At 50.6% G+C, this 20,184-nt stretch overlaps 6 protein-coding genes across 6 annotated transcripts; 3 read left to right on the top strand and 3 right to left on the bottom strand.

Annotated features, from left to right (window-relative positions):
* Positions 1 to 2,231: 2,231 nt before the first annotated feature.
* On the top strand, positions 2,232 to 3,436 carry VFPPC_14259 (electron transfer flavoprotein alpha-subunit; the record flags this gene model as incomplete). The annotated part of the gene is made up of 2 exons (XM_018292028.1): positions 2,232 to 2,297; positions 2,369 to 3,436. The coding sequence occupies 2 exons, from the start codon at positions 2,232 to 2,234 to the stop codon at positions 3,434 to 3,436; spliced, it is 1,134 nt and encodes a 377-aa protein (XP_018142995.1).
* Positions 3,437 to 3,739: 303 nt separating this feature from the next.
* On the bottom strand, positions 3,740 to 4,738 carry VFPPC_07537 (palmitoyl-protein thioesterase precursor; the record flags this gene model as incomplete). The annotated part of the gene is made up of 1 exon (XM_018286377.1): positions 3,740 to 4,738. One exon carries the CDS (start codon positions 4,736 to 4,738, stop codon positions 3,740 to 3,742), a length of 999 nt encoding a protein of 332 aa, XP_018142996.1.
* A 2,329-nt stretch (positions 4,739 to 7,067) lies between these two features.
* VFPPC_07538 (ankyrin 2,3/unc44) lies at positions 7,068 to 13,477 on the top strand (the record flags this gene model as incomplete). The annotated part of the gene is made up of 2 exons (XM_018286378.1): positions 7,068 to 8,833; positions 8,956 to 13,477. The coding sequence occupies 2 exons, from the start codon at positions 7,068 to 7,070 to the stop codon at positions 13,475 to 13,477; spliced, it is 6,288 nt and encodes a 2,095-aa protein (XP_018142998.1).
* Positions 13,478 to 14,575: 1,098 nt separating this feature from the next.
* VFPPC_07539 (hypothetical protein) lies at positions 14,576 to 15,527 on the top strand (the record flags this gene model as incomplete). The annotated part of the gene is made up of 2 exons (XM_018286379.1): positions 14,576 to 15,039; positions 15,119 to 15,527. The coding sequence occupies 2 exons, from the start codon at positions 14,576 to 14,578 to the stop codon at positions 15,525 to 15,527; spliced, it is 873 nt and encodes a 290-aa protein (XP_018142999.1).
* A 140-nt stretch (positions 15,528 to 15,667) lies between these two features.
* Positions 15,668 to 16,730, bottom strand: VFPPC_07540 (alcohol dehydrogenase; the record flags this gene model as incomplete). Its single annotated transcript, XM_018286380.1, has 2 exons — positions 15,668 to 16,316; positions 16,360 to 16,730. The coding sequence occupies 2 exons, from the start codon at positions 16,728 to 16,730 to the stop codon at positions 15,668 to 15,670; spliced, it is 1,020 nt and encodes a 339-aa protein (XP_018143000.1).
* Positions 16,731 to 18,852: 2,122 nt separating this feature from the next.
* On the bottom strand, positions 18,853 to 19,385 carry VFPPC_17891 (hypothetical protein; the record flags this gene model as incomplete). Its single annotated transcript, XM_022429565.1, has 3 exons — positions 18,853 to 18,977; positions 19,043 to 19,268; positions 19,353 to 19,385. The coding sequence occupies 3 exons, from the start codon at positions 19,383 to 19,385 to the stop codon at positions 18,853 to 18,855; spliced, it is 384 nt and encodes a 127-aa protein (XP_022285381.1).
* Positions 19,386 to 20,184: the final 799 nt, after the last annotated feature.

Raw genomic sequence — 20,184 nt, forward strand, 5'->3', positions numbered from 1 at the left:
TTTGGGCCTCGGGGTGTGCGTGTCTGGTGCAAGCAAACTGAAAGGAAGAAAGGCAAGTGTGGTTTTGCAGCAGGAGGTATTTTAAGGCGTCAGAAGACAAAGTGGGCTCTTGGACGAGACACGAACATTTGAACGCGACACTGATGGACCGCATCGCGTTGGCGTCCCACACGCCTTGTGCATGCATAACTTTTAGCGGTGATTCAGTGGGCTATCCGCCGGTTAGGGCTGTGAATTAGTGGCCAGTGCGCTACGGCTGGCGTGGTTTAGTGGGCATAGCCCCTGTAACAGCCGCTATTCCATCCGTCTCCATCACTGACGTCTTCCCAGTCCATGTTCACATCCATCACGTCCGCATCTCCCATCAAAACTCTTTTCATTGCCTCTCGCATAATCAGAAATCACTCTTTTCAACACGGCAACTCACGACATCTCACTTTCACCAATCTGCCACTCCACTTCCAAAAATGCTCCTCTCGCGTGACAAACATCCTCGGCTCGGCTGGTTCATCATCCCATGAGCCCGTCAAAGCCCCTCAGCCAGCCTCCTCTGAAAACACGTCTCCACCAAGGCGCGTCTGCACCCAACTGAGCTTCCACTTTCCAATCCAACCCAGCGCCTGGCCATTTAAAAAATGAAGAAAAATAATTAGTTCATATGAATAAAAAAAGGACGAACCCTAGTTCCTCTTTTACTCTAGTTTGTCCCATTTCAGTTCCCTATGCAGCCGCCAAAGCGGTTTAGCCCTCTCCCTCGCCTCGTCTGCACTGCATTGGCTTTTATCGGATTCTGTTGTCACCACCCTTCCACTCCATGCTGAGGTCATAAGTCTTTTGAACCAGACATGGGTACGCCCCTTGTTCTTTGATACTATTCGCCTTTTACCCCGACGCTTTTCTTCCTTGCTAGGGGCTGCGGAGTTTGTGAATATGTTGCTGTTCGCATGCTGTTCAATCCGTCTTTGTCACATTCCACTATCTATGTGCGACTGTCTGAGGTTCATCTGCGCTGACTGAGCTCCGTATGCATGCTCTTTAACTCCATGTCGGACTGGGGTCTTTGTACGACGTAATTGCTGCCATTCACTCTCCCAGCAGTGTTGGCGCCAAGACATTTAAGGTTTCTGTCCTGGTGGCCGATAAAGTGATGGCATCATCAGTGATGCTTAGTGGGCCTGTGTTCATGAGCTGGCAATGCTGCTGCAAGACTGGTTGTGAAGTGCTTTTTATTCTGTTAAACTTTGCTGTGACCTCTTCATTCGTGAGTTGCCAGTTCATCTGCGTCAATCCCCGCTTCGTTGGGTGAATGGCTGATCAGCATTCGAGGTCGTGCTGGCGCGTCGCAGGTCCGAAACGTGCCTCGCGACATGGCGACAACACTACCCTGGAGGTTGGCCACCACGTCGCAATTGTGAAGAATTGATGCATAATTGGAAAGCAATTATCGCTTTTTTGGATTGACTGGATATCTTTCATCCATTTGACAATTTTTTGTACCGCCAATTGGTTGTGTGTTGGACACAATTCAGTACGCAGATGTTACATGCTATCTCCAACTGTCACGTTCGTGTAAGTCGATTCGGACGGCAACTACGCACGAGATTGTCATTCTCCTTCTCGGCAATTGACACGAGCCATACAGGTAAATTAGTGATGTTCACAACCGGTAATGCTTCAAGTACCTAGGTATTTTATATTCCCACAGCCATGCCACCAACGTTTTGAGGTTTCGTACCGGCCGTTGACTGTTGGCCAGCCGTTGTCAAAGGTTCGCTTCAAATCGCGCCGATGTCGCACTACGGTCCTACAGCCACCGTATCTCACCAATTGACGCCAAAAAAGACAGGAAACGCCCAATGCACACGGAATATCAGACTGAACACTTCAATTTCATCACAGATGTATGAAGGCTACAAACAACTACAACGTCTCCAGACACTATGCACATTCCAATCTACCGGCTGAGCTCCGAACTTCGAGGTGGAGAACGGTTCCGGACCGGACCGGCAGGGCGGAGACACGGGAGTTGCTTCTTCCGAGCGCCGAGCCAAGCGCCCCATAGCTTGTCAGCTGGCGCCGTCTGTCCGCCATTGCAAAATTTGGACCAGACCAGACTTTTTTCTGGGCCAGCAAAAAAACTGCCCCCCACCACCGCCTAAAAAAAGGCAACTCTGCGATTCTGCCATTCACCAGCCTTCACTTACCGGTTGCACATCAACATCACAGTAACCATGGCGCCGTCAAAAGAAGTTGCCGTCGTTGGCTCTAATGCCTTGACTTCAATTGATCCCGATCAGGTGTGTATTCTACCAGCAAGGCGGCTCTGAACCCTTGCATGCAAATCACCCAAGACTAATCGCTGGTGCAGACTTTGAAAGCCTCCAAGGCTCTTCTCGCACACATCAAAAAGGCCGCCAAAGAAACGTCCGAGGAATCAACCAAGCGTAATCTACTCGAAGATGACGACGACGAAGAAACTCCCGTCTGGCTGACCCTCACCACGAAGCGACACATTGCCGACAAGGCTCGTCTCCAGCCTGGCAAGATTCCCGTCCCCCACTCCCTCAACACGGACGAGAACAGCACCATCTGCGCCATTACAGCTGATCCCCAGCGAGCATACAAGAACATCATCGGCTCTGACGAGTTCCCCGCCGAGCTGAGCAAGCGCATCACTCGTGTCATTGACTTTGGCAAGCTGAAGGCCAAGTATGGCCAGTACGACGCTCAGCGCAAACTCTTCTCCGAGCACGACATCTTCCTCGCCGACGACAGAATCATCAACCGTCTGCCCAAGGTCCTCGGAAAGACGTTCTACAAGACCACTGCCAAGAGGCCCATCCCGGTTGTCTTCTCAGCCAAGCGCCCCAAGGTCGACGGCAAGCGAGCCAAGCGAGACAAGACCAACCAGGATGACGTGAATGCCGGCACGGCCGCCGAAATCGCCAAGGAGATCGAAAAGGCCCTCAGCTCCGCCCTCGTCAGCTTGTCGCCCACGACCAACACCGCCGTCCGAATCGGCTACTCCAACTGGACGGCTGAGCAAATCGCCGACAATGTCGACGCGGTTGTGACTGGCCTGGTTGGCAAATGGGTGCCTCAGAAGTGGCGCAACGTCCGCAGTATCTACATCAAGGGTCCTAGCACTGCCGCCCTGCCCATATGGTTGACGGATGAGCTGTGGATGGATGAGAAGGACGTCATTCCCGATGAGGAGGTCGAGGCGAAGAAGACTGAAAAGGCCAACGTCGGCAAGAAGCGCAAGTCGCTTGATGCTGAGGCTGAGACCGAGTCTCCTGCCCCCAAGAAGAAGGCCAAGAAGCAGGACAAGGTCGCTGCTGAGAGCAACGACGACAAGCTGGACAAGCAGATTGCGGACCGCAAGGCCAAGTTGAAGAAGCAAAAGGCTGCTGCCAAGAAGGCCATGGATGACTGAACATGAATGTGGGACCTAAAATTGCTCAGGTATTGATTTATGGGTGTGATGGACTTGCTGCATGCGACGTGTTGCACTGGCGTTGAGGTGTTGAAAATGTGCTTGTGATGCATCAGATAGAAATGTCAATGCCATTTACGTTCACTAATTTGCTGATGTGTGCAACAGGGTGAATGGAAATTGACTACATTCTGTTGTCAAAACGCTTAATTTAACATCGCTGTATTTGCATAACCCAAGTCGATAAATTATCCCATGCCCGCTTAATAAAAGATCCTTCCAAGAAAGTAGCCCAATCCATAATTACAGTTCTTCAGACTCAGAGTCACCAGACCTGGCAGTCTTCTTATACGGCCCCAGGAACTCAGTCAACGTATCGTTGAGGACCTGCTCCGGAATACGCATATGCTCGCCATCAATGGTCCTAAAGCTCAGCGCACCCTTATTATCAAGCGCCTTGAGACCCAGCCAATCCTCCTTGTACAGCTTGCGCTCCTTCAGCGGAGTATACCGCCCATTAGGCTTCACCTGCCCAAACCAAGCCGACTCCTTGGGAATGGAAATGGTATCATTCTCAAACAGGTACATGACAAAGTTGTCCAAGCGCGCCAAATTCTCCTTGTACTTCTCGTTCTTGAGCTCCCTCTCGTTATTGATGTCTGCGAGGAAATTCGAACTCTCTAGATACGACTCGTAGTCCTTGTCCTCGACGGGGCGGTAGTACTGCGCCGGCACAAGGCGGTTCTGCACGAAGCCGCTCCACACGTTGAAGCGCAGCAGGGCCATGGCCGTCTTGCAGATGTAGTCTATGGACCCGCACTCCTTGAACTCGGTGATGCCATTGTGCTGGCTGCCAAAGGTGATGAGGTTTCGGACGGGCGGGAAGTTGCACCGCTCGATGAAGCCGCGGAGGAACTGGCCGCCCTGGGAGAAGCCGATGGCGTCGATGGCCGGCGCGGTGGACAGGATGGGATTCGAGGCCAGTTGGTCGCACACGGCTTGGACTTGCTCGGTGACGTTGCCTAGGAAGGTGGCGCTGCGGTCGTCGGAGCCCTCGCCGGTAGGGTTGATGATGTGGACGTAGATGCCGGGGGCGATTGTGTCGGCGAGCTGGGAAATTTCGGTGAGGCCCTCGCTGTTGGCGGCGTCGCCTAGGCCGTGCCAGATGACGAGGGGGAGGGGGTTGTCGCTGTCATCTTCCCAGGCGTGGATGTTCTTGGGGTTGGTGCTGTGGAGGGGTGCTGTTGCGGAGATGGAGGTGCCTAGGACGGCGGTGGTTGTGAGAAGATGTGATGTGCGCATGGTGTCTGGTTTGATGCTTGGTGAGCGGAGGTAGGCTCTGTTTGCGAGAGTTATGATGGATGCATGTGTTGGAAGGGAGAAGGCGAGGGCGGTGTTGAGGGTTGAGTTGGAATGATGACTGCCTGAGCTTGGGTCAATAGCTCCGAGCTGACGTTGCCACCGACGCACGTCCTATGAACATTGAATTGACAGCACAGACACCAGACCACTCGTCTCCAGGCACCAGACGCGCTGGAAGTCCCTTGGTACCTGAATGCCGCTATATTATTCCGACTCCGCATTGTGGAGCCAATCAAAGTGCATGTATGTAACGAATTGCGGACTCTCATCCAGCACCTCGAGCCACCTGAAATCGGTCACCCAATGTCATCATTCCAATCTGTCACCAACGTCGTCTTATTTCCGGACTCTGTCCCACGGAGCTGTCGTCATGCATCATCACCCCCAAAATACCATTGACGCATTTACGCACCGACCAACGTGTCGATGTGCGCTTCCATTCCACAGTTCGTCTCCAATGGCCATCCTCGGGTCATTGTGAAACGTAGCTCGCTCCAGATTGATTGGCAGGCAAGTGCCTGAAGAGCATCCAACAACCTGGTCGGGCAAGTTTCATCACCAAATGCTGTGCATGGCCGACAAGGCACATTTCATCATTCGTTCTAGGCTCGCTTGCAGATGGCCTCCCTGTGTGATGCTTCAGCCCAAGGGGTTGGCAGGTTTGCACCCTTGTGTGGCTGTTGAAATACAACCCAAAGCTTCCCATCTGTTTCCAATGGATTCAGACTTGCTCTTGGCGCATATGTTTGCTCTCGATCTTTCCTTTCTTTCTATTTCTTGTTACGGTTCGTCCTATCTGATTCTTCCTTCACGGGCTGGCCTCAGCCTTTCAGTTACCCCTATCACATTTCGTTTGTGATTCTTACCACTTGCCAATATGAACGCGCGTTGGGTTCTTCTCGCCGTCGGTGCATCTTCTGTCCTCGCAGCGCCGTTTCAGCCTTTTAGGCTTCCTCTCGTTGGACCAAAAGGCAACGCCCCAAAAACTCCGACCGTTTCGTCGACAGACATTGAATAGACGCGTCATGTCTACGTGTTGGCACCTTGGCTGCCCAAACTGTAGAGGTAAGCCTTTATTTCACTTCCCAATATCTTCTTCTGATGAAATGCAAACCAAAAAATATGTTTCAAGACGGGAATGAGTTCGTCCGTGATTCTACTGCTAATACTGATGCTATGCTGATTTTCTGCTTGTTGCCCTGCTCTAAGAGAACGGGTACTAATTATTGAGCAGTATTGGTTCATTTCCCACTATATCCGTTTGACGCTCCACTGCATCCGTTCGCGATTCGAGATGGTAAGGGGAATTTGGTGTCTGTGCAGCCTTCATGATCCTGCTTGCTCCGACCCTGCCAGGAATAGGGCCTTCCATTGGACAAATTTCGTTAGTTGAAGAAATAAAATCTCGATTAGCCCGATATACACATCGAACCTCTGGGGTTGATTAGACCGCTCGTCATGTGATTTATCGGAACCAGACAGCATGGCTAGTTGGAGATTCTGGCAGGGCCAAAACTAACACGACATGCACCGTCATGGTCCTTTCAGCATTGGTGTCTTGTTCTCATCTTCGTCTTTCGAGTTGCTGCTCCAGCCCAGGACAAGGCCATGTATTTGGATCCTTATGCCCAGGAGTGTTCAAATGTTTCGTTGTCGTTCTTTCCTGTACACTGCAAAATAGACCTGATTATAATGCGCAATGAACTCTGGAAACTCTCAACGCTGAGAATATATCCTCTATTCTTCGCAGAATTCTGGTCATGCCAAATTTAGTTCTGAATGATACTTCTATGTGAGAGATGGCGGTTTGACCTGGACCGCAGCACTCAAATCTGGTACCCCACTGAAGCGAAATGTGAACTAACATTCCGGCGCCAGGCAACGACCTTTGACCTGACAGATGTCAAGTTTATTTGGCACGACTCCATTCCCGGCCCTTGACTCTCCATGCTTGATGAGGCTGACAAGAACGGTTATTGTTGCCTTGAACTTCACCCTGGTCGAATTGCGGATCTCGGCACACAACCATGGATGGCTTCAACAACTAGACTGTACTGCTGATTGGCTCAACTCCCATTCTCTGCAGCGACGAACGCCGATGCACTTCCCAGACTTGACTTTACTTATAGCCTCTCAGACCCCTGTTCCTCGCAGCTTCGTTCCCGTAAGTTTCCAAACAGTCTGGTCTTGCATTCAGCTGGCTGACAATCGGACAGCGGACTTCCACGGCTGGCCAACAGCTAAGGTAGCACGGAGTGATCAAACGACCATGCCACCTGCCAACTATGAAGACTCTGATGGCGAGGATATTGATGGCATTGTCATAAACCATGATGATATACGCGACTACAACCCTTCCCAAGTTCTGCCACTCACTGGCGACAAACTATCTCTGGTCCGCGAATGGCTTCAGGCAACCTCATATGAACTTCCGGGCGGGGAGTATCGCAAGCACCAGTCGACTTACATGGAAGGGACGGGGCGATGGCTAACCTCGACGAGCACGTACCAAGAATGGCTTGAGGGCCGGGAACACGGCCTTCTCTGGATAAAGGGAATACCAGGATCGGGAAAGTCTGTCATGGCCGCCAAGTTAATTGATGAACTGGCCAAGTCACACCCTACATCGCAAGTATTGTTCTTCTTTTTCAGGCAGACCATTGACGCAAATCACGAGCCTCTGGCGCTTCTGCGGGACTGGATGGACCAAGTGCTACTCTACAGCCCGCCTCTCCAGCAACAACTGTTGTCTTACGTGACCAAGGGCCTCTCACTTGATGGCATGTCGCCTGATGACTTGTGGAGAGACTTGAAAATGGCGTTGGCAAATTTGCCTGGAAAAACATTTTGTATTGCTGATGCATTGGACGAAATGGATACGGGGAACGAAAGCTTTCTAAAAGCTCTCGGTTCTTTTGGGCGGTGGCGCCCTGATAAAGTCAAAGTACTTATTACGAGCCGACCGGTCTCTAGTGTTGAGGAACCCCTTCACTCGATACCTTGCCTCAGGATTAGGCTTCATGAGACCTTAGTGGATGGAGATATTTGCATGTTTGTGCGTCACACCTTGGCACACTCAAACATTGGGAAGAATGATTGGAAAACCATTGCCGATGCTGTACCTGGCAGAGCAAAGGGGCTTTTTCTCTATGCTAAGCTTGCCATGGACGCTTTTCTCGAGCCAGGTGCTAATATTGGTGAAGTGTTATCACGGCTTCCCGCTGATTTGAACATGCTCTATACAGACTTGCTTGAAGAACATGCTCGACGGACGGGAGTGGATGATCGCGTTCAGCATTTAATCTTGCAGGCAGTTACGCATGCTAGTAGACCTTTGCGTCTGTTGGAGCTTGTCGAGATGATCCGTGCTACTGAGCCCAGCAACACTGCTCGAGACCTAAAAGCGACGAAAGACCTCGTCAAAGCTGCTTGCGGGCCTCTCTTGGAGATATTGGCAGATGAGACAGTCTCAGTGATTCACCATTCTTTTACAGAGTACCTGAAAGGGACGACTCGAGTCAATAATGGTTCGGGGTACCCGATTCTGCAGATGGCACCGACACATGCGCAGCTTGCGATAGCCTGTCTACGTTACTTGCAAGCAGGAGCTTTGGATAGCCTGCCGGCCGATACCTTCAACTACCAGGAAGAGGAACCAACCTTCTGGATCTTCGGGCTTATTCATCGTGAATGGGACCTACAGAACGCTACACCTTCGACCGATGAGATTTCGTTGCGCCACCAGTATCCATTCCTGGGCTATGCTCTTGCTAACTGGGCTCAACACGTCAATAAGTCTGGGTCTGCCGATGGCTACTGTACAGAAGTAGCGACCGTGCTGAGCCAGTTTTTGGAAAATGACCATCAGCTGAAAGCCTGGGTCCATTTGAGATGGCCAACAATTCCCAAAGGACGCTCGTTAGTGAATGAAGTTCATGTAGCAGCAAGGATGGGGCTTGTGGCATACATAAAAACTCTCAAACCTGCCCAAAAGGCAAACATCAATGCAGTTGATGGTTGTGGAAGATCAGCAATGTAAGTACTTTCTTTGCCACAAACTCGCCACTGTTCGGGGGATGCAGCTGTACCCAACACCAGCTTTCTGTTCACCTTGTTTGAATTGACCAAGCATGAAACATGTGCTAACGAAGCGGTAGCTGGTGGGCTGCGACAGAAGGCCATGCATCTGTAATACGTGAACTTGTGGCTGCTGGCGCAGATCCAGACCGAGATGACTCAGTTGAGGGACTCAAGCCCTTACACGAAGCCGCCAAGAAAAATCATTATGAGGCTGTTGCTGCTTTGCTGGAAGCTGGAGTTGACGCCTTAACAGTGAAGACTCTCGAACACTCAGGACGACAATGTGGCAATGCTCCTACATCAATAGGGCACACACCTCTCATGTATGCCTGTGAGAAAGGCCATTTAGAGGCAGTTGACGCGTTCCTGAAACACATCAACGATATCAATACGGTCCATCGGGCGCTTGCTTGGGCTGCAAACAGGGGACGAGCGAAAGTTGTCGAGAGAATTCTTCAACACCCTGGCGTGGATGTCAATTGCAAGGTCCGTGGCGACACACCTCTTTTTCTGGCATGCGGCCAGAGCGACGTGGATACTATTAGAATTCTTCTACAGAATGGAGCAGATTCTTCCATAAATTGCGAGGGAAGCGGAGGGGAGTTTGAACGACACGCCAGGCCTAGTTCGATGGATGAGCCACAGTTGAATTGCTTGCATCAACTCTGCAAGTCATGGCATCGGTCAGTTGACGTGTCACCTGGCTTGGCAGATATTCTGAACCTTCTAGTTGAATCTGGAGCAGATATCAACCAACGCTGTCCGAGAGGAAGAACGCCTTTGCACAACGCCAGTCGCTCACCAGGGCTCACTCGAATGCTTATCTCTGCTGGTGCAGACGCAAAGGCTGCCGATGAATTGGGAATGACGCCGCTCCATCTAGCAATATCTGGGGATGTTGTAGCTGCCCTTATTGAAGAAGGGAACGCGGATATGACAGCCAAAAATATCAAGGGCCAAACTCCTTTGCATACCTTGATTTCATTTTGCCGCGATGAAGCCCTTCTTAAATTATTAGAATACGGACCAGATTGCAACGTGAGGGACCCAAAGGGCAATACAGCACTCCATATGGCATTGACTACATACCCAGTGAAACCCCCTGGAGTATTGAGAGCCATGATTACAAACGGCGCGGATCCAAACATACGGAACCATGACGGGGAAAGTCCCCTTCTTTGTATCCGCGATATCTCCTCTGTTCAGGTTCGGGAGAGCATGGATGTGCTTCTGAGCGGCGGCGCAGACATTGACCCAAGGGACAAGGATGGGAGGACTTTGTTGTTTAGACACATTCGCTTGATCAGCTCTGGTGAAGACCAGAAGATGGATAGCATTCAGTATTTGGTGAAGTGTGGCGCGTTGACCTCTGCCCGAGATTTTAAAGGACGTACTATACTCCACGAGGCACTAAGAAACCCGCATCTGTTCGACCTTTTACGGGAATGGAGAGGAGACCTGGATTTGAATGCTGTTGACTACTTTGGAAATGGACTTCTGCATGAACTTGCCTCATCTGTGTCCAACCACGACTATTCCGCGCCGAAAACACTACCTGTCTGGGAGAAGCTTGTCGGTCTTGGCCTTGACACCGCACAAAAAAACAACAAAGGCTGGACGCCTTTGCACATATTGTGTACTACACGAATGCACACCGCGAACATATCAATAAAGCACCGAACACCAGTCGATTTCCTGATATCGCTGACTAAAGACTTGGATGAGGCGGATGTTGATGGCAACCGGCCGTTGCACTTGGCAGTTGGCCAATACGAAGCATATGCAAAGAAGCTTCTCGATGCTGGTGCCGATCCGACGGTGCGGAACTACGAAGGTCTGACGCCATTACATATTGCCGCTCGTTGCAAACAGAGCAACATTGTCGGATTATTATTGGAAGTGATGTCAAGGACTCCAGGCTCAACTAGTCCACATCCAGGAATTAATGCTGAAGCATCATATGAGATACCTAGAACCCGCAGTTTCGCTGCCATTTCGCCCCTTTACTATGCTTGCCAATCGGGGAGACCAGAGACGGTGTCACTTTTACTCGAAGCTGGAGCCAATCCTAATATTGGAAATTTATTCAACGCGTGTGCCAGTTTTGAGAACGAAGACCAACTTTGGAAGAGAAAACATCAGTCTCCTCCAGGAGAGAATATTGCTGGCGTTGCGGTACCTCTAAGAATTAATGACACATGCCGTCCTGTCATTGCTTCCTCTCATTACGAACTAAGACCGTCTGAAGAAAATGAGACTACTAGGTTGGAGGAAATTTTGGGCATGATTATCAAGCATGGGATTGATGCGTCGCAACTCCGGCCGGTCTCATTGCATTACTATCGCGGCCCGATTGCCATGGCCGCGGAGTTGGATAGTCCTTATGCCCAAGACTGCCTCACTGCTCTCTGGAGGACTCAACAAGATGAGGCTGAAAACCAGCAAGGCGAGTCAAGTGATGTTTATATAGCCAGGCACATGTCTGATGCGATGAAAGATGCGGCTGTCAGAGTGGCTCGTGAACACTTTTGGGGGCCATCACAGCCTATCGATCTAGGCCTGTTCAAGAACATTATACGACGCAGGCAGTACTACCTGGTGGATGAGATGCTGCGGGATAGTGTTGTGTTTCTGGGTAGAGGCGCAGCCTGCTTGGACTACCTTATTCGTCACGGGTTTGCCGCATTATTCGACAAGATTGCGGAGGCTGAAACGAAAAGACGACTGACGACTGGTGAGTGGCATGCGTTTGGGGATAACACTGCACCCGGACTTCACTATAGTCCAATGAACCAAGTTTCGCCTACGGATCATTGGAGCAGGGACCGGCAATCTGATCCCTTGCTCTACACAGCTGTTGATCGAACACTTCCCAATATGGAAACCGTCCGGCTACTAGTCGACAAGTACAAAGTTGATATCAATGGAGTCAGCAAGAACGTTTTCAAGGGATCAACAGCGTTGCACTGTGCGGCTCGTGGCCGTCACTGGTGGCATGTTGCCCAAGCTTTACCGTATCTCATCAAGTCCGGCGCCAATATCAATGCTCGGAGTGCCTGTGGAGAAACACCGCTTCATGTTGCTTTAAAATGCGACGGCCCTTACTATAAAGAAGCTGCTAGAGCACTTATTGAAGCTGGAGCGGACCTCAACGTGACGGACAAGGATGGCCGAACCTCCCTTTCAGTTGCGACACATAGTGAAGACTTGGTCAAGTTCCTTATAAAACACGGCGCTGTGGTTACTCTCGACGCAGTCTTTACGGCAATTGAGCACAGAAACGCGGCAAGCCTCAAGACGCTGTTGGATAATGCAACGTTGGACTTGAACACTGGCATTCCATGGCCGCCAGCAGGCACAGAGAACGACCATGGTAAGAATGTCAACATAATTTCTGCCAACATTGGCATGGGTCGTTTCCGCCGCGACACTACAGTCCCGCATGAAGTTTTGCCGCTCTACTTTGCAGCTTTGAACGAACAATTCCCGTCAAATCCTGACCAGGTAAAGATTGTTCGAATGTTGCTGAATTATGGTGCCGATCCGTATGGCACATTTTTGGTCAAACCTGTTGGACTACTGAATGGGGAGTGTGATATGTCCACGGTGTCTACGGATGCAGTGCCCACGGGCTACGAAAAGAGGGTTGTATTGCACGAGTTGTTCCGCCTGGGGAAAGTCAGCGATGTATTTTTGAAGATTCCGAACCTTGACGTTAACTTTGAGGATTGTGACGGTTGCACGTTATTGCATGCTGCATGTCAGGGTGACTGCGGCCCTGACCATGTCATTAATACCGAACAATTGGACAATGAGAAGACAAATGGGCAAGGGAAAAGAACTACAGTTTTTCGACAATTGTTGTCTCTTGGTGCGAATATTCGAGCGAGAAGCAGCAGATATGGCATGACTGTCCTGCACAACATGATTGGGATGTGGGACGGAGACAACCTTGCAAAATTTGAGAAGTCGTTCACGGAGGCTGTGAGGATGGCGCCGGAGCTTCTACAGGTCGCGGACGTTGATGGCAACACACCCTTTCACTATGGCATACTTCAAACCATACGACTAGAGAGGAGTGATGCTGCCGAATTTCTTTTGTCATCCGGAGCAGATCCGCTAGCCGTGAATGATGCCGGGGACAGTGCTCTACATATCCTAGCCTCCAAGCTCGCTGTGGAATGCGTTAGATCTCTGTTTGAGTCCTTGGTCAGTCGAGGATTAGATGTGAATGCTCGCAACAAGGCAGGCCGGAGTCCTTTATTGGAGTTTGGCAATCCCGGAGAAATCGTGGCGTCTGTGCCTGGATATTGGACCTCTGGCGACGGGCTATGGGCGAAGCAGGCGGTAACGACATTGGCCAAGGCGGGTGCTGATTTCTCTGCGAGAGACGCACAGGGAAGGAGTGTATTGCACTTTGCTGCAACGGGCGATGCGGAAGTTTTCAAGGAGATGCTCGCAATGGGGGTGGATGTGATGCTTGAGGATGACGAGCACCAGACGGCGCTTGATGTGGCTGCGGCTTGTGGGAATAATGCGGTGCTAGAATTATTCGAGAAGGAGAAGAGTCCTGAAGCAGCGGATAAGATGTTTGGATGAGCACATTTGTAGATTTTGCTCTGGGCGCTTCTTGGTGGTGAGGATATGTGTTGTAAAGTGTTGTGTTGTAATTGGTTGGTGGCTTGTCTCGTAGGTGTCTATGCAGTTGAATACTGCATAATTAGTTCAATATGTGAACAGAAGGAGAAGTTTGAAACATGATTTTGGGGTACATTGAATTAATGAGTTGGAATGTTTGCATTAGAGAGCAATCGTGAGCGGTGATTGAATGTTTGTGGATGGCAGCCTTGGATGGGTTGCGCGATGGACTTGGAAATGAAAGTCGGCGATTAATTTAGATGGCGTTCGATAGACAGGAGAAGAAAGACCGACCCCGCTTGAGGAGTGACATGACAATGATAGATTCAACTCGGCTGCCACATAAGTGCTCAAGTACCTGCGTGTCCGTGTAGAGAGAGAGAGAGAGACAGGAGAGAACGTCAACTGGTGCCAAGCTGCCAAGCGGCCAAGCATTTGGGCAAGTGACGCTCGGACACCTCAAGCTGACAATGAGGTCTCAAGTGCTCGCAACACAATAGCAGTCGGCGTTGATGGCTGTTGGGATTGGGAAAGACCGACCTGACCTGACCGTTGAACTGTCCACCCACTTGGTAATCTGGCCCATGGTCGCGCCTGCCATTGGCCGCCAGCCAGTGACAAATTACCCACTCGGGCTTGGCGTGGACTTGACTTTTGACAGCCAGGCTAGACACTGACACACAGACTGCAGAGCGGCTGCAGGCAAGAGCAGTGCAGAACTTGGGCCAGACCTGCCCAGAATTGACCAGAATTCAATGTCGACTCCAGTCGACTTGTCAACTGGCCCAGTCTCACGCTGCCTATCGACTTGAAACCAATGCCGAGACACACCAGACCAGACCACACGACACAACCTACCAGACCAGACTTGACCAGACGCCTCAAGTGCTGTCCCAAATCTCACCCTATTTTTTCTTTTCTTCTCTTCACCTCCCAAGACATCCACGAAACCTGGTCGGCAACACACAACATGGCCCGTGATTGATACACGCAGCTATCCAAATTGTGTGGCCTCTGTCGAGAGTCAAGCGCGCGCCAACGCCCGTCATCATCATCATCATGCCCACGCAGAGCCAGTACTTTGGCTACTCTGTCACCAACATTGGCCCTCTGACCACGGCATTCACGCCTGCGCCCTCATGCGCAACCGCCACTCCTCACGTCTACATCGAGACACAGCTAGGCGAGACCAGAGGACTGTACGGATATCCTAGTTGCGCGCCGCCCAAGTACGAGGGCTGTCTTCCCGGTGGCAAGGAGTTGGACCGACTGAATCGCGAGTTATCAGCAAACCCGCATAATGGCAACCTCGTCTACCACTCTCCCGGACTGAGGTGTCCCTCTGGATGGAAGAAGGTGGGCTCTATTCACGGCGGCACAAAGACACCATCGAAGCCGTCTGGTGTATTTACTGGAATTACGACGGCGACGGGCTCGGGTGGAAATCCTCGGCCTATTCCCAGGTTGGAGGCGTATGCACAGGTTCTAGGTCCATCTGAGACCATGGTGTGGTGTTGTCCCAAGTATGAGATGCCCGTTTCTTCGCTTTGCAATTGCAAAAGTTCAAGTAAACTAACCGGAGTGCCGTACTTTTCCGCGCAGGGGTTTCGTTGCAAATAATGACGCAGCTTGCACATCTGACTTGGGTCCTCTATCGTCGTTTACCTACTCACAACATTGTGATGTCTACTTACCGAGCGAGGATCTGTTGACGGTAACCTCTTACCAGGGCACCATCCTGAGCAGTCCCTTGATTGTGGTTACTGCCGCGACAACAGGCATCAGCTCGTCTACCTATTCCATAGCGCCGTCTGAAACGTCTGGCCTTGTGGTAGTGAGTAACATTCCGGTCGTGGCATTGGTGTACCGACCAGAGGACAGGAAGGGCGAACCCAACTCGACTGCTATTCCGGAGGTTGACGACAATGCATCAGTGGCATTAAAGCCGAATTTGCTGTCGGCTGTGTTGGGAACAGTACTAGCAGCGTGGGCCATTGCGAGCAATTTTTAACGGGCATAGCGGTTGCATAGCATACGAAGCGAGGGTTTTATATCTGCGACTCAGGGTCATTTTTGTCAAATTATCACGAACTAATGAAATATTACAGAAATCGAAGTCTAAATTTTACCATTCGTGATGCCAACTATCCATTACAAACTGACTACCAACTTCTCACCACTTACGCCCTTCCTCATCAAGTTCAGCCCTTGGTTCAGCCCGTTAATTCCTGTCCCTACGATTCTCACCGGCAAAGGCGGCTTATACTGTCCTTTTTCAAGAAGCGTCTGCAGTCCTTGCATGATATTCGTCCCGCCTTGCAGTAGTCCGAAATCCCGGCTCCTGAACAAGACTGATTCTACGCCTTCAGGAACTCGAATCTCGTCTTCACCAGTCCATACCTGCGCGTACTTCTTCGGTCCGCTGGATTCAAATACCTCGAAGATGCTACTATCCTCCGCGCCAGCACCCACGGTATCGATAATTGCGTCAATTCCTTTCCCACCTTCAGTGGACGCCCTGATATCCGCCACCAAAGAACCCGAATTTCTATCAATGGCAACATCTGCACCTAAATAATCCGTAATATGGCCAAGATGTCTCTTCGACCCAGTAGCCAGGATCCTACAAGACGGAACAGCAAGCCTTAACAGTAAAATACTTGCCGCGCCGAGTGCGGAACTCCCACCCAGAACCAGCACCGTCTTGGGGACGAAGCCATCTCCCACCGTGCCAGGAATAAACGGCAAGCTCATTCCAAGCCCAATTCCTAGCCCCATCACGGCGGTAAAGTAACTCACACTGCAATAATTAGCATCGTCTATTTCAAGAGGCAGTAACATACCCCAGACTAGCTGCCTCTTCAAACGACAGCCCGCTCTTCTTCGCAACCTTGGCTTCATCTACCAGTGCGTATTCCTGATACGAACCGCCCTTATCTCCGGGTGCAAATAAAGCGAGCACTTCGTCGCCGACTTTGAAACTCGTGACGCTGCTGCCGACGGCGGAGATGATGCCTGCGCCGTCGAGCCCAGGGATGAGGGGGTATGTTGTCCCGCGGTGGGAGTGGTCTATCATTTTGGTGTCGGCGGGATTGATGGCGATGGCTTTGATGCGGACTTGGACTTGTGTTGGGGAGGGGGCATGGATGGGGAATGGGGATGCGGTTAGGGGGGCGGACTGGGAGGGACAGCTGTATTTTGTGCATGTGGCCATTTTGAGTCGATGTTGTGGTTTGGTGATGTTGATGTGGTGTTGTGTTTTGGTGTTTTGTGAGGTTTTGGGTTGGCGGAGTTAGTGCCGGAGATAGCACTTAGACGGATGACATGTATGGTTTGGATGACGTGTATACACTTTTTGGTTGTATTGTATCTATTTTTATGGGTTTACTAGACTGGCGAATATTGAAGCTGCATTCGGCTCATTCATGTTGTAGTTGATGGTCGGCCAAACCTTATCATCTACACTACATTCAGGCAAACAAGTGAACCCAACCTACGACTTAAATGAGTTCGTTACAACTTCATTAACATCTTATACAAATGATGAATATGAAACACCGCAGGACGGCGACTACTTAAATAGGCTATGGAGACTTGCCGATAACGTTGCTTTTTTTGACTTTGGGGGCGCGCGCACAGGCTCGGAACTTACCGCGCTAGACAATGGCGTTTGTGGTTAATTTCAACCAGACATCTGGGTAGGATAGACATGTTGGTTCTGGAAATTTCAACGTCGCGTGAACATCCGGAAGTGGATTCTGGGAAGTGATACGGAGAATTGGGCTGAAGATGTCTTACCTGTTGGGCATATGATGGCAGGGATGTGGAGGAAGTAAATAGCAGTATCATAAGTTTGACACATTGGTTAATTGATGCTCAAAATTCTCCTGAATGTATAATGGGGAGGGTCAAGTGAGAAGCAGGGGAGACGCCGCTGGCTCGGTAACGACCTGCGGGCATCTCGCCGACGTACCCCTTCCGTGCAAAGTGGCCTTATGATCCTGGTTTGACGGTGTATGAGTATGATGTGAGTTTCGAAACTGATGCTGTCTGCATAGGGCAAGTTAGTGTGTTCAGGCGTATTCTTGAGAGCGGATGCATACATCGTTTGCAGCACGGCCATTGTCGGCATTGGATCGGGGACATGACAGAGTCGCCAAGTTGGCGCCCAGACGGTAGACAAAGTGAGCAGATCGATCGAATTATTACTTTGTAAACATGTTCCCACTGATAGATTGCCGACTGCTGATGTCGACAAGCCAAAGAATCTCATTAGCATCCGTTGACTGAGGTGAGTGGAATGACAATGGTTTCCTTCTCAAATATGGATTTGTGCCAGGCAGATGCATACGAAGTGGGTTCTGGAGCAAAGAGACTCACCTTTGCTGCAAGATCAATGACGGCAACTGATGCTACGAGTATACTTCTCGAGTGACTCGACAGGACAACCGGGTCATTGCCTTTGAGGAAGTAATCCGACAAGGCAATTCGAGACAATAGCGAGAATGCATTGTTATCGTACGTATTGTACAACTGGCGTGCGTATATATTCATCGTGTTCATTTCTTGTGTTACCTGGTACATAATCCATGGAATCATTTTCACAGGCACAGCGTTCTCCCAGCCCTTGGCTCACACGCCACCCGGCTTGGTGTCATAAATTTCTCTGCTCCAGAGGCCGTCGTGGCTTTTCTTCGACATGCCAAGTATCTATGGCTTGATGACATTCTCCTGGGGCAGGGATTTATATCAGATGGAACATTCTTGTGAAACGTGGCGTGCGTAGGCATTTGGTGCTGCCAGCGAGGGGAATGAACTTCACGAGTGATTTGACGAGGTGGTGGTAGCCAAGCAATTGAATTCTCCGTCAATCCATACCATATTGCTGAGGATGGATCTAAACCCGTGATCGGGAATGTCCCATGAGAAAGATGGAAGCACAGTGAACTTCGTGCGCTTATAGACATGGCGTGGTATTTTGTCTATGAATCGTAGGGTGACAAGATACTTTGATGGCACTTGACTTAAGACCTGTGCCCGCCTTAGGCCCGAGGCGAATATTGACCGTCGCCTCTGATGATGGGTTTGAAGGCCGGCTGAATCAGACCATGCCTATGATATGATACGTCAAGGTGACAGAGTTGATGAAGCTGCCGGTCGTTTGAGGTAAAGGCAGCGAAGTGGGTGTTGCAACATCAATGCAAGCTCTTCCTGCAGGAAACTTGATGCCACCTGGGCTGACTTATCTCTGTCTCAACAGTGTAAATGTTTGAACACACGGAGGCTGTATTGTCACTAATTATACCATCGAGATATCCACACAGCAATGGTTTCGTTTATCGTAACTTCGTCAAGGGTCCAAAGCTCGGTGCGCCTCCGAAACACTGGGCGAAGAAACCCACCGGTGGATGGAATGATGTGTGGACCACGACAACGACTATGCTGGGCAGCATGATAGAGCCTGATTGTTGTCAGTTTGAGAGGAGTTCGCAGATCAATGCTCCACATGCCCCATTACACACCGGCGAGACAATTTTGTCAATGCATCCTCATCGCTTGCAACTAAAAAGTCCGAGTCGATGTGAAATTGATGTCTTGGATATCTCCCTCCGGCAACTACAGCCGTAAGGCATCGCAGGCGAGCTTTTATTCGGACCGTGGATAGAAGCCTTGGGCAGCCTTTGCGTACTCTGCTCGAGAGGGCGTTTCGCGACTGACTCCCGCATAGTAGAGCCACATCATACCCCGAAAGCTCTGAGTATCAATCAACTTACACACGGAAATGCAAGAGTGGTCAAGTCCGGCAAGGACAATATGTCACCCTCAATTCACGAGCCCTGCTAGCAGCCTGCAGAACAACTACCGCCATACCAGATATCGGGCAAAGATCCATGGGTGCTGGGAGCTCTTCATCAGTTCTTCAGAGGCAATCATTTGCCGGGTGCGCCATCATATCTTGGAGTATATTCATGGGGTTCATTGCCAGGCAGACCCTAGCAAATATCTCGACCCTCCTTCCTGACAAGGGAGGATCTCGGGTGGGGGGGATTCGTTCAACTGAGTACCTGGGTAGGTAGGTTGCGATTGTGCTCTTTTAGCAGCATCTTGAGTCTCATTGTAATTAGGAGCTGCTAAAACTATGGTTGGGCACTTTGGTCCGTCCGGCTATGCGACGCCGTGAACCGGTAATGAGTGCCCTGCGATCACTCTGGTTCACCACCGTCGTTTCCCAAGCTTTCCGCATGTTGGTTCTGGCAACTTCAACGGAACGGCCGGGTGCAGCTCGTCCCACAAACATCAGGGATTGGTTACCCAACAGGGTCACCTGCAGCACAGTCAGTCGGGACCACGTATTGGAGAGCATTGATACGATCCGAGGCTTTTTTTATCTGCAGCTCGCCAGCGATGGAAATGTTGATGGCAGATGTGGAGCAAAAGGAAAAGCCGACAACCTGGATCGGCAAGTAACTCCGTACGTTCGTCGGACATTTGCCCGGAGGACCTTTTCTGCGCTGTCACATACGAAGGACATGTCTGTATCTCCAAGGTGCTGCATCCATGAGAGTCTGCTGAGAAGGTTTGTGTCACAAACCTGACGAACTGGGTGATGCAAGCAACTTAGCAAGTGGAGCGACAAGTAGGTGTAACCGCGTATTTTTCCGCATAAA

Source organism: Pochonia chlamydosporia, chromosome 4 (genome assembly GCF_001653235.2).
Source record: "Pochonia chlamydosporia 170 chromosome 4, whole genome shotgun sequence".
NCBI lineage: Eukaryota > Fungi > Ascomycota > Sordariomycetes > Hypocreales > Clavicipitaceae > Pochonia > Pochonia chlamydosporia.